Below are 14,656 nucleotides of genomic sequence, written 5' to 3'. Positions count from 1 at the left end.
ACTGGACACTCACAGAAGCATACTAGAAAAGGAATAACATAACCCGTAGGTCTTCTGTCCTTACTACACAAATCTGAATCTGAATTCCAAAGTTGTTTTACTATACTGAAAACTGGTCCAATTATGCTTGTACAATAAATTGTTGTTTGAGGTCATTATAATATTTATTTATTTATTCATTCATTCACCTTTCCCACTAAAGATTGTTATATAGTTCCAAGAAGAATGTTCATCCAAGAAATATAGTTAAATAATGCTTAGTTTTAAGATAGTGGTAAAAACGTTTTAGTTGAGAACATTTTTGAAAGTCTTAGATCTTCTGATTTGAATGATTTGATCCTGTAGCATTCATGACTTTTTCTTTACATCGTAACACAAATATTCGATAATAAAGTCTCTTTTTTTGCATTACATGCTGATATTTTCTAAAAAGACTGAATTCTTCAAGAATAAGCTAATTTGATAAAGAAACACATCATTTCCGAAGCCTTATTTGATTTTTTAAATTAGATATCATGAAAAACATTCAGGCTTAAATGATGATGATGATGATAATGGTCGATAGCATTCGATCTGCACTAATATGGACTAGACAAGCATGACATTGATCGCCACCCAATGATCAATCAATTGTGATTACATCTCAGTCCTACAAGAGGTCGGTTGCGGCTCGGATAGCTCAGTGGTAACGTCTCTGACTGTGAAGCTGAGTGACACGAGATCGAGTCCGCCAGGGAGCACCAGTTCCCTCAAGATTACAGGTACACCTTGCTGACGAGTGCCAAGTAGCACGAAACCCGGGTCCAGGGTTTCCTGTTGACTACCTCCAACCACCATCTAATCTCACAATAGTGCACGCAATGTCGAGTCACCTAGGCTGGTGGCCACACTGCAACATGATCGATAGCATTCGATCTGCACTAATAAAGACTAGACAAGCGTGACATTGATCACCACCCAGTGATCAATCAATTGTAAATGATTTTGAGATGGTGGAGAAGATTTGTAGCTCAGGTGGATGATTTTGGTGGAGTTTTGTTCTCTGAGCTGGATGGTTTGGTCGTGGAGCTTTCATCGTTCTTCTGAACGACATCATCAGCACAAACTTCAGAAGTTGTGCTGATGATGTCGTTCAGAAGAACGATGAAAGCTCCACGACCAAACCATCCAGCTCAGAGAACAAAACTCCACCAAAAATTGTAAATGATGTTTAATTGTATCTCGTTTAAAAAAAATTCATATATCTTGCATTGTGAATTTACATGGTTTTTTCTAGTACAAGCTTCAAGATCAAAATCATACCCTTAATATTCTTGAACTTTTTCTTAAAAGGTCACTACTACTTTATCACGTTGCCATGATCACTGATAAACATAAATGGTAATTTCAATATTTCTAATTTAGTATAAATTTGTTTGAATTGATTTCCAATAAAGAGATGACTCATTCAGTTTGTTATTGCCAAGACTTAAATGTTATACAAAGCCAACCAAATAAATCTAGCCATACACACACAAAGAAATATAATAGACGATTCATCAAAGACACTATTGATGAGTAAGATCTCAATTACAAGTATAGGGATTAGATATAAAGGAATATAATCTAATAGGAAAAAGTCAACGCCCATATTAATGAATTTTTTTTACACTTGTAAATATTATTACTAGATTACTATTATCATTTAACTTAGTCTGGTCTTTCGAATACATGAATTCTATTGTAGTTGAAGTGGCTACTGATAGTAAACAGTAAAACGATGCCATATAAACGTCCAGTACACCCTGATTGGTTTTCTGTGATTGTTTATTTAAAGATAGTTTGTACATACAGAAAGTTAACTGTTGTTGACTCTTAGAAATAGACTTCTCAATCGTTATTAACTCATTAGATTTATTATTTTCTTTATTCAGAAATGTAAATGATTATTTAATGTATGTTAGCAACAAAATACAAGCGAATTTAATATAGCTCTCAACAACACATTCAAAGCATTACAGGATCTACTGAATAAAGAAGAAACTACTATGGAGGACAGTTGGAAAGGGATCAAAGACCCATTAACTTTAATGTGTCAGGAGGTACTGGGCATCAAGAAGCATCATCATAAGGAATGGTTCTCCATAGAAACACTGGACGAAATCGAATAAAGGAAAAACAAGAAGACATCAATCAACAACAGCCGAATTAGAACAGAGAAAGCCAACGCACAAGTTGAGTACATAGAAGCAAAAAACTAAGTGAACAACAGCACTAAAACTGACAAACACAAATATATGGAAGACCTAGCAACGACAACGGAAAAAGCTGCGACAGAACCAAATATCAAACAACTTTATAACACAACGAAGAAACCAACAGGGAAATAAGACAAAGCAGAGAAACCGGTCAAGCACAAGGAAAGAAAGACAATCACCAACATTCAATGACAGAGCAACAGATGGGTGGAACACTTCGAGCAACTCTTAAATACACCAGCTCCATTGAATCCACTGCATATCGAAACAACACACACACAGATCTTCCTATCGATCTCATTCTACCAACGATCGAACAAATCAGAATATCCATCAGACAAATCAACAGTGGGAAAGCAGCACGACCCGACAATATACCAGTCAAAGCGCTAAGGTCACGCATAGAAGTAACTACAAACATGCTCCACGTCCTATTGAGGAAGATTTGTGAAGAAGAACAAGTGCCACCGACAGACTGGAAAGAACAATACCTCGTCAAGATACCAAACAAAGGAGATATGAGCGAATATCAAAACTATACAGGAATCACACTACTGTCAGTACCACGAAGGATTTTCAACAGTGATGCTGAACCGGACGAAAGACTCAGTAGATGCCCAACAGGTTGGATCTCATAAGGATCGGTCGTGCACAGATCAAGACCAGACACTAAGGATCATCACTCAACAATCAATTGAATGGAACTCTTCGCTATACATCAACACTCTACTATGAGGTGCTTGTAAGTGTGGATAGGAGAACATTGTGGAAACGTCTTCCATATTATGACTTATATGAGAAAATCGTCAACAACATAATATGGAATTCATATGACAGAATACACTACAAAGTCGTGCATGGAAGACAGCTCACAGACACATTCCAAGTGAGGAACGGAGACAGAAAATACTGTCCTTAATCAATCTTCCGGTAGATGACTGCATTATGGTGACCATCACATCTGACGGGAAACACGGACTACGATGGACAACTTCGATGCAAATAGACGATTTGAACTTCGCAGATCACCAAGCTCTTCTATCCCATACACTTCACTAAATGCACAAAAAGACAAACATTTTAGCACCAACCTCTGCTGCAGCAGACCTCAACATGCACAAAGGATAAACCAACATCCTCAAATACAACACACAGACCACCAACACTGTCACACATGATGGAGAAACTCTGGATCAGATCAGGTGGAAATCTATACATACATACATACATAGGCAGCATCACCGATGAACAAGGAACATCTGATGCAGACATGAAGGCGAGCGTTGACAAAGCAACGATCGCATTCCTACAGTCCAACAACACATGGAACTCAGAACAACTGTCTGCGAGTCAACATCAAATTCAGAATCTCCAATACCAACGTCAACACAGTTCTACTGTACGCAGATGAAACTCCGACAACCACTACAATCATCATCAACAACGTACAAGTATTTATCAACAATTGTCTACGTGAGATACTCAATGTCAGTTGACCGGATGCTATCAGTAACAGCATTCTGTGGGATAGAGCAAACTAGTTTTGAACTGATGAGGAAATTAGGAAAAGTCGATGGAGGTGGATAGGACACATATTGATGAAATCATCAAATTGAATCATGAAGCAAGTGCTAACATGGAATCACGAATGGAAGCGAAAAAGAGGAAGACCAAGGAACACACTGTGTTGAGAATTGGAAGTAGACATGAAACGGATGAATATTCACTGGAAGGAATTGGAAAGGATTGTCCATGACAGAACTGGATGGAGAATGCTGGTGAGTGGAATATGGTCCTCCATGGGAAGTAACAGCCTTAAGTATGTATGTAAGTGGTTCTTATTCCATTATGACTAAATCATAATATTAATTTGAGATCTCAATATAGACATAAGTTCGCTTATAACCGAAGAAGTTGTTTTAGTTTACGCATGTTTTATTTCTTGCAAATGAATGACCTTGGCCTTCATATTTTATTAGCTAGTAACATGCTAATTCTAGTAATAATCTATAGAGGAAAGATATATATTTACATATAAGCTTTATTTGATTTAATATAATGTAAAGAGACATGAATTGTACTTGACTTTGTTTACATGCAAATGGACACTCAGAATCATGATACAATAAAATTTAATGTATGTAGCTGTTAAAACACGTTACAATACGATGAACACATTGTTTTATTGGTTTAATTGAATAATTAAATAGTTCAGATGATTAAAATGGTTTGAATTGATCAGTTATTTGATGTGAACTGAATCATAAATTATAGGCTTAACTAATATCAGTAGTTAGAAATCTAAACCAAGTGAGTTAACACATTAAACATTAAAGCTGTCATTTGTATAAGAATATACTGAGTCATTATGGTGTGATTATGAGTTTATTATAAGGCTTCATATATCTAATATAGAGTGTAAATCAAGATCACATAAACACCAATTAGGACTCACTTTTATGCATTCTATTATGCGTACATATTAATATACTATCCAGCTAACCTAATTTGAACCAAGTGAAAATACAATCACTTATAGAATAAAATGAATTCATTCTAATACAAATCTTTTCATTGCAAGAGAAGATTGGGCTACGGCAAAAGATCAAAATATTTCTATAGATGTGATTCTCATAGATCTCCCATTCTGGTCTTAAATTCAAACTGGAGAGTTTTGGAATCCATTATACGGTTATAGAGTGGATAAGTGACTTCCTCCATTACAGGAAGCAAACGGTAAAGGTAAATGAAGCTAGCTCATCGTGGAAACCTGTAAAAAAAGGAGTTCCCCAAGGTCCAATCCTCGGTCCTCTTCTCTTTTTACTTTATGTAAATGAATTACCAACTGTAGCAAAATCATCCGTCCTACTCTTCGCTGATAACATAAAAATTTGGAGACCGACACACAGTATGTCAAATAGAATAGTATTAAAGGATGATCTCAATTCATTGGTGGCATGGATGAACGAGTGGTCACTAAAAGTTAATCCCAACAAGAGTGTTGTGATGTAATTAAATAACTATGCTGATTCATATGTGGATTCGTGTTACCCAAAGTAAGAAACTATAAAGATTTAGGAGTCATATTAAGCAGTGATCTCAAAACCACTAGTCACTGTAAGACTGCTGCTGCGAAAGGCTATAGGGTGTTATGGTCTATTCGTAGGTCTTTCCAGTATCTAGATAATTAAATGTTTAGACTATTATACCCGATTTATGTGCGACCACATTTAGAATACGGGATTCAAGCAGCGAGTCCTTGTTTCAAGTATGAAGCAGAGATGCTGGAAAGAGTCCAACGACAAGGAACTAAGATGGTACAAGGTCTATCTGACCTATCTTATGAAGACAGACTGAGACACCTCAACTTATTTCCATTATCTTACCGTACAGTATTGGGTGATCTAATATTGGCTTATCGTATACTGAACAATGACTTTGGTATTATTGTCTTATCTTTTCATTCCGTCTACGACTGATCATTTGAGAGGACATTCGAAGAAAGTTCAGAAACCGAGATCGAATCGTTTACGTCTGGAGTTTCGTTTCTCGCACCAAGTAGTGAATTACTGGAATTCTCTACCGGAACACGTAATATCAGCACCTTCTGTTGATATATTCAAAACGAGATTGGACCTACACAGTATTACAAACTGCAAGGATTAATATAGGTCGATAGACCTCCTATCCTTATTACTGAAGACTGAAGACAAAGCTTCTCATTAGCTCTAAACAGCCTAAATGTACAAAAAGTGATGTAATTAGCAATAAACTTCTGGTCTGATTTAGTGAAGTTAAGCATCCAAAACCAAACAGAAGATCAAAAGAAACTATATGATATTATAGATTATTTGCAGTATAATACTCTAAAAATATCCACATTTCGTTTATGAAGGTTTTAGGAATGGCCTCAAAACTCTGGAACTTTCGACAAATTTCACATTTTAGAGGACCATAGCTCTGAGTTTTAGTGTAATAATGAATACTGAGTACTTGAGATCACTAGCCCTGAGCTTAGACTTTTGACTGACTATGTAGTAATGTGAATTATCGTCATAATCTATTCGTATTATAACATACTAGTGACCATAATAACACCCAATTTAACAAGAGAGTACAAATCTCCCCTCAAGCCAATTTTATATTTATTATTGTGTACAGTTCTCTATACATTAAAAATATTTACAAACACTACAAAAAAATAATTCCGCTGTTACTGGTATTTCATCTAAACAAAATAAGGCTCGAAAAATTTAAGACCACTCTTGAGGAACTCCACTTCTCACTCATTTTTAGATCAAAATACCAATCACTCTGTCTCTTATCTCTAAGACAGTTATAAATCCTTTCCCTACACTTACAAACGATTTTGAAATTTTCCAGTTCAACGATAGGCTTCAAGAATGGCATAATAACAAAATTTACTCTGAGATCTATAGATATTACTTCAAAGGCTTAGTTGTATTTCTACCAGACGTTTAATCTTTACTTGCAATAAGACAGATTAACAAACCTAAAACAGTGTTGTTCACTTGAAAAAACAGTATTCCCCTCCATATAACTCAGTACAAATGACCCTTCCTGGAACATTAAAAACTACGCTAGAGTAACAACTTCTTAGATGCCTCTATTAGGTTTTACAGACCAAGGGAATGGTATTATCACTCCATATTTTTGAGCAGTATTGACTGCTTTACAAAGGTATCAGAAAACATAATTAGAAGTGAGGTAAATTTGCCTACTAATACTGATTTTTGCTCCAGTGTAAAGCTGGATAACTCAAATTATCAGTTTTGAGAGTAACTTTTCCAGAGGCAGAAGTGACGGGATACTTTTAATAGTCTGCACTATCTTTCGTTCGGGAAGTAATTTTTTAGATAAATGCTAAGAGTAGTTACTTCTCAGATGGTAGCTCAGTCCAGAATATGAGTCTCTTACGTGTGTTTTAGCTTACGGTATCTGATGATAGTAAAGTAAAGAAGGCAAACTAAGAAATCTCTTCCCACTTTAAAGAAGTTTCTCAATCTGCTTGTTATTCATGAAGCCCAGTTATCGGATCTGCATGGAGTTACGTATGATATGAAAGCGGATATGCTGCAACTGCATGGAGGAGTTTGTGTCAACTTGCAGTGTCGATACCACACACTCTAATGACTGAGATGACTGCACACAATACATTCAGCCAAAGATGAACCCATTCATAAACTATGAACCCGTTTGTCAACCTGAATGACAGAACTGTAGATATTGATGAATCACACGTAATCTGTCATTTATTGTATTGTTGAACCCTATTAAGGACATATCCACATAGTCTACATCAAATAAATTTCTATCCCTACCGTCTGGAATTGATAGCTTCTACTCTATAGTAAAAATTATCTATTAAACAGTGAAGGTATGGTAAACAGCTGCAAACTTGTAATAAATGAAGACTGAGCAAATTACTGACTCGTAAAATCAATGAGCAAAAGTAGTGATCTAGAAATAACTATTTCAGAAAATATTTGCTTTTTTTCATTCCATAGATATATGTGTTGCGAAAAATTCATAGTTTATAAGTATTGCACACATTACGTTTTAGTGACAGCTATAATGACTGGGTTCAATTACAGCTCTTACAGCTTCTGTTCATGGGGTGTGTTCCCAAGACTTTAGAGACTAGTATAAAGACCTTTAGATATTTACAAAGTCCATACTTGTAGTGTTTTATCATCTCCCTTGAAGTGTAATACATTCGGAAACTTAAGCTATCAACTTCTAGTATCGATTATCAGATTGTCTTCATCTCACACTTAAATTATTGTTGATTGTTTTCATTACTGAGTCGTAGGCTCACCTTTTCAATTCAAGATTCTCCTCGCACACATGCTGCTCCTTACGCTCTCCCAACACACAAGGTACCTTAAGGTTAGACGCAAACCTAGCAAAGGCTAAACGCTGTAGAATCTTCTTTACAATCTAAAACAAGTCGGTAGTTTCAAGAACAGTTTAATGTAATACAACATATCTACAATCCTAATAACAGTGTGACTAACAATAACATTCATATGCTATTATGGTGTCTGCTACTTATGTCAACAGATATAAGCAGTACGTAGCACCAATTAGAAGTGGGATGCATGTCAGTAGAAGACAGAAACTTCAATTGTAGCGAATGGAAAAGGAAACAGAAAGTAATTGTAATAACAACAGAATTAAAAGAATCATGAAGCATGTAAAGAACAATCCATGGAAGTTGTGTAAATTATGTATTTTAATGTATGATTTTCATATTTTTTCGAAAGCACTCTGTAATTTTGTACTAAACAATAATTTCGTATTTCCTAGCCTATCGATAATAAACCAAAATACACTTTGTGATACTATCCTAAGAGAAAAGATCAACTGCATCTTAAATAGTTAACAAACGGATCACTGACACCGCAAACCGACCATATTAGACTTCGGAAATTTAAACAGTAACAACAACTCCAAGCTTTTAGTAAATGCTGAAGGATATTGAACATATACTCTAGATCTTAACAAGCCACCAAAATGTAATACAAGAAACTATATGTTGACCAAAATGATTCAGATGAAAGTTTATCAAATAAGCTAACAAAATTAAAATTATACCTCAATAATTAAAAGTTGTGTTCATTTCCTTTCGAAATGTTCATCAATAATGAGCAATCAAGAGAAAAGGTGAATCATAATTTTCTAAGGGAGGTTGTGGACGGATATGGGATAGATTATTGACCACTGAAATGTATCACTCTAACAAAAAAAACTAATCCTTTGTAACAAACATTCATTGTGATTTACATTTCACTTACCATTAAAACAATTTAAATACTTTAAAACAAATTATAATTTAAATTAACGTATGGTTATCTTGAAAACATTAGGGTTTAATTAAGCCTAAATAAATGATTACATCGTTGTTATGGTGACGGTTAAAATCACTTGATTTCGTTTTTTAATTAGCTTTAATTAAAGTCTCGTCTTTATATTAGGATTTCTTTCATAGGAAAAAACAAACTAATTAAGTATATTTCCGTGGATAAACTATGCATAAATATTATTAATGTATAACTCAAACACGGTAATTGCTTGATTGGGCGTTTCTAATGACTGAAATACAATATAATCCTAGTTCATTCATGAATATCATCCAAATGTACAATGATATTGAAAACTTATTAGTTGCCCACCCCAATTTATGATCTAGAATGAGCTACATACTGTGTACATCTTATAACTGCCTAGATAGTCGTCGTCTCAATGGCTGTTTACACTGTATGCAAAAAATCGAATCTGTTATATTTTGTAGAGTTCAGATTGATTTTTAGGTTAATTTTATCATTTATTGAAGCTAGTAGTACTATGATTGAAAACTAGGGGGCACTTCACAACAGTATGAGACTACTCAGCAGTATGAACACACAATTTGGTCAAAGATCAAACCGAGGACCTTTAAGTGTCCATACAGCTCCATCGGTATTAAGGACCAAACAAACATCACATTAGTTTCGGCTCAATGATCAGTCAAAATTAAGAAGCGAATAAGATAAAACCTAACAAAATCCAGAATATCACTGACTTAGAGACGTGACACGAAGTGAGTGCATATTTGTCGAGGTCCACCAGATAATCATTTGCGACTAGAGAAATTTTACACAGTTCAAAATCAACCACAATGATATTAATACATTCATACATCTTACTGATATTTATCATTCCCTGGTTTAATTTACTTTGATAAATTATAACTTCTGTATGGATATAAGAATTTTTCGACAAAATTTGAATGAATCGTTTCACAGTAGTCGGATGCTGAATTAATGTGAGACAGTAGAGAAAAAAACTATTTATAAAAATCACAGTGATTGAGCTTTAAAAAAATTCAATGTTTCATTCGGTCAGTCAGTCAGCTACAACGTAGGACCAGGCACACATTCGGTAATCTGATTCAAACTTTTCCAAGGAAATAATAATTTCTACAAATATAATTTCCTTCTTAATGATCAGTTTCCTATACTTATTGATACATATTATGTAGATTCATTTAGCCAATATTTGTTTTTCAATATTCTTACCTATTGTTCTAATGTTAACTTAAACAGCGTCGAATTGATTAATTACGTATGCGAGATTTTATACGGTTTATACGTAACTAGACTCAGGATGTAGCTCTTCTATGGCTACTGCCCGTCCAAAGCCCAAAAAACGACGAGGGCTAGGCACGGGGTCAACAAACCAATCCCGTAGAAAAACAACCTTGCTAAGAAAAACGCCAACCAGAATAAACAATTTAAACCAATTAAACTCTGCCCTTCGACTTCAAGGAAAAATTATCAAGCCTCATGTTGAAAGCCCAGCTTCTTCAGAAGTCACGAGATCGATGCCCCTTCTAACAACCACAGCAACAATTGGTATACGTAAATCGAATGTTCAGACAATGAGGGAGAACGAAAAGAACCAACCAAATCAAATTGCAGAACCGGATAAAAGACTCAATAGATGCCCAACTTCGAAATCAATAGGTTGGATCCCATAAGGATCGGTAGTGCACAGATCAAGACCAGACACTAAGGATCATCGTCGAACAATTAGTTGAGTGGAATTCGTCACTATACATCAACTTCCTTGTTTATGGAAAAGCATGTGACAATGTGGATAGAATAACACTGCGGAAACTTCTTCCATATTATGACTTATATGAGAAAATCGTCAACAACATAATATGGAATTCATATGACAGAATACACTACAAAGTCGTGCATGGAAGACAGCTCACAGACACATTCCAAGTGAGGAACGGAGACAGAAAATACTGTCCTTAATCAATCTTCCGGTAGATGACTGCATTATGGTGACCATCACATCTGACGGGAAACACGGACTACGATGGACAACTTCGATGCAAATAGACGATTTGAACTTCGCAGATCACCAAGCTCTTCTATCCCATACACTTCACTAAATGCACAAAAAGACAAACATTTTAGCACCAACCTCTGCTGCAGCAGACCTCAACATGCACAAAGGATAAACCAACATCCTCAAATACAACACACAGACCACCAACACTGTCACACATGATGGAGAAACTCTGGATCAGATCAGGTGGAAATCTATACATACATACATACATAGGCAGCATCACCGATGAACAAGGAACATCTGATGCAGACATGAAGGCGAGCGTTGACAAAGCAACGATCGCATTCCTACAGTCCAACAACACATGGAACTCAGAACAACTGTCTGCGAGTCAACATCAAATTCAGAATCTCCAATACCAACGTCAACACAGTTCTACTGTACGCAGATGAAACTCCGACAACCACTACAATCATCATCAACAACGTACAAGTATTTATCAACAATTGTCTACGTGAGATACTCAATGTCAGTTGACCGGATGCTATCAGTAACAGCATTCTGTGGGATAGAGCAAACTAGTTTTGAACTGATGAGGAAATTAGGAAAAGTCGATGGAGGTGGATAGGACACATATTGATGAAATCATCAAATTGAATCATGAAGCAAGTGCTAACATGGAATCACGAATGGAAGCGAAAAAGAGGAAGACCAAGGAACACACTGTGTTGAGAATTGGAAGTAGACATGAAACGGATGAATATTCACTGGAAGGAATTGGAAAGGATTGTCCATGACAGAACTGGATGGAGAATGCTGGTGAGTGGAATATGGTCCTCCATGGGGAGTAACAATCGTAAGTCATTAAGTAATAATTAACCAACCGATTAATTTACAACAGTCAATTATAATTAACATAAGCCTTAGACAGAATCACAATACCATGATTAAAACAACTAAGTCAAATTAACAAGATGATTGGTAATGAAGTTGAAACAGTATAGTAGCAACGATAGTGTGAAAGTCCAGTTATTAAGAACATAATTCGAGACGGCAGATCAAAACATATGATGATATACTTGAGCTCAAGATCTAGTAAAGGATGAAAAACTAACCTATCTGGGCTAATGTATCCAATTCTGACTCATGTCAGTCAGAATCTTCAACTTGTAGTCTCAATAAAATCGAAGACTCCAATCAAGTAGTTTTAACTGTGAGTTTGATCCATTCAACAGATAAAGGAAAAGAAACTTCTAGTGATTATTATATAACAATATTTATGTGTATATATATTTATTCGTCATCTTTTTTTTTCCAGTTCATTTACATTCTAACATATTTCTACGTCGTAATCTATACATAAAAACGTACACCTACAAGTATATATATAATAAACTTACCAAAAAAAAAACCATATCTATATATATTTAGATATTGAGATTAATACCAATGTACAATATTAGAGAAAAATACAGAATAAAAATAGATTTTTTTTTTGCATTAAAACAAAATGAGAATTAGGGATAATTAGAATGAACTGTTAGGGTGTGGAAGAGGGGGGGGGGCAAGTCGATTAGACTGAGTCGAATTAGGTAAAGGCAATTTATTATGTACAGAGGAAATTTTGTATACATTATCAGAGTATTGCTGTTAGCTACGATTTGTGGTGTAATTCTCATTCAAAAGTGATTTAGAATAATAATAATAATAATAATAATGATAATAACAGTAGTAAAATAGTTAAAAGCCGAAATTGTTGAAAATGAGAAGTGTTATTTATCATATATAGTTTATACATAGATATCAATATAATTGGAAATAATAATAATACACTTTTAAAATCGTAATTGCCATTTATTTTTCTCAATAAATAAGTAGTAATAGTAATAGTAGTAGTATTTCTCATGATAATAAATATAAAATGATGCATTCTAGGATTAAGAAAATTGGACAATTCAATAAAAGTATAGACAGAAACTAAAAGCCTAGCAAACAAACTATTGATGGATCAAATTTCAATGTTCATTTATACAAATTATAATCAAAATTCATTCATTAATTTATTTAAAATTAAGAAAAAACAAACAATGGCGCTTCATTGTAGAAAAAAAAACAAACAAATAAAATGTAGAATATTAGCATAACACAGAGTAGCAAGATAGAAGAAATTATCAAAATGAAAAGAAATTATTAGTGCAATTGGAAATATTGGGAACGTTAAAGAGAAGGGTTGGATATCTTTTATTTAAACATATAAATGAATATAAGACTTGTATAAAATTATATATATATATATATATATATATATATATATATATATATATATATATGCCGTAAAGTTACAATGAGTCAAAACAATTAATGTACTTTCTATGAAGAAAAAAAATGTTTTGAGCCTAGATGTACATACATAATTGGCTTGACAGAAAAAAGATATCAGCCAGAAAGTAAAACAAAGAGAGAAGAGGGAGCTTATAACAAAGATTCTATTGTTCCATAAATGAAAAAAGGCAGGTAAAAGAAACAACTATTAATACAAAAACAAACACAATCACACACATAAACACAAAAAAACTGTTAATGAGAAGTAAAATATTCACAATCGAACAACAAGAAAATATATAGAAGTTTAATTCTTTTCCTAATAGGAACTAATAAATTATGAGAACATTAGTGCCACAGTGCTATGTTGTCACTGGTAGTAAGTAGTGTAGTCAAAGGTAAAATGCATTAGAAAAAAATTTAGTTGGTGTAGAAGTGTGTGTATGAAAAAGAGATAGACAGACAGATATAAAGAAAGAAGAACATGAACTAGTTCAATTTTCATTTTATTAAATTCACCGTAGCGAGAAGTTATTAACATTATTATTATTATTTTCCTAGAAAGTTGGGAAAAAAGGCAACACAAATTTAATAGTAATTATAATGATAGTAGTGATAATAGAATTCGGAGTATAGCAGTATCAGTCTATTTGCTGTGAAATTTGCTGGTAATCAGTGACAATATTTGAATGACACAATGCACTATCTCATCACCGACATGAATTAATTCATATGTCCAACAGTCGCCAGACGACTATCATTGCTTCTTTCACTGGTTGAACTGCTATTATTACTAAATTGGGAGAGACCATTACTATTATTATTATTATTATTACTGTTATTATTATTATTCAATTCTTGTAAAGTCAAATGTGAATTAAAGTCAACCATAGCTGAACGTGAACGAAATTCCAATGGTGGTCGCTCTCGAACAGCTTCTTCAAAATCCTCTAAAGATTCGATGTAACATTGTTTTTCCAGTAAATAATTGATTGTGATCTTAGGCAGTGGTAATTGATCAATATGATCACGTCGAATATAAGACAAAATGGTGAAACGTGTCAAATGTCGAAGGGATGCAACAACCTATAAAATGAAAATTTTAAAAAGAGAAAAATAGAGACAAAATTAAATTTATTCATGATAACAAACAAGGTAATAATGTTAGTTATTGAATGTATGATACATTAACAAATGTTTCATATACTTAATAAAATTAATTGACTATT

General features: G+C 34.1%; 1 protein-coding gene across 1 annotated transcript in view; it reads right to left on the bottom strand.

Moving 5' to 3' along the window:
• Positions 1 to 3,011: 3,011 nt before the first annotated feature.
• The window catches only part of SOCS7_2 (suppressor of cytokine signaling 7), a 38,112-nt gene continuing 26,467 nt past the window's right edge, over positions 3,012 to 14,656 (bottom strand). The window contains exons 6-7 of the mRNA XM_012937127.3: positions 11,238 to 14,513; positions 3,012 to 3,328 (exon numbers count right to left, since the gene is read on the bottom strand). Of these exons, the coding sequence (XP_012792581.2) occupies positions 14,151 to 14,513 (363 nt within the window). The 3' untranslated portion in view covers positions 3,012 to 3,328; positions 11,238 to 14,150. The remainder of the gene's footprint in view (positions 3,329 to 11,237; positions 14,514 to 14,656) is intronic.

The sequence above is a fragment of the Schistosoma haematobium genome, chromosome 1, assembly GCF_000699445.3.
Source record: "Schistosoma haematobium chromosome 1, whole genome shotgun sequence".
NCBI classification, from domain to species: domain Eukaryota; kingdom Metazoa; phylum Platyhelminthes; class Trematoda; order Strigeidida; family Schistosomatidae; genus Schistosoma; species Schistosoma haematobium.
This window is presented reverse-complemented; position numbering and strand designations above follow the sequence as displayed.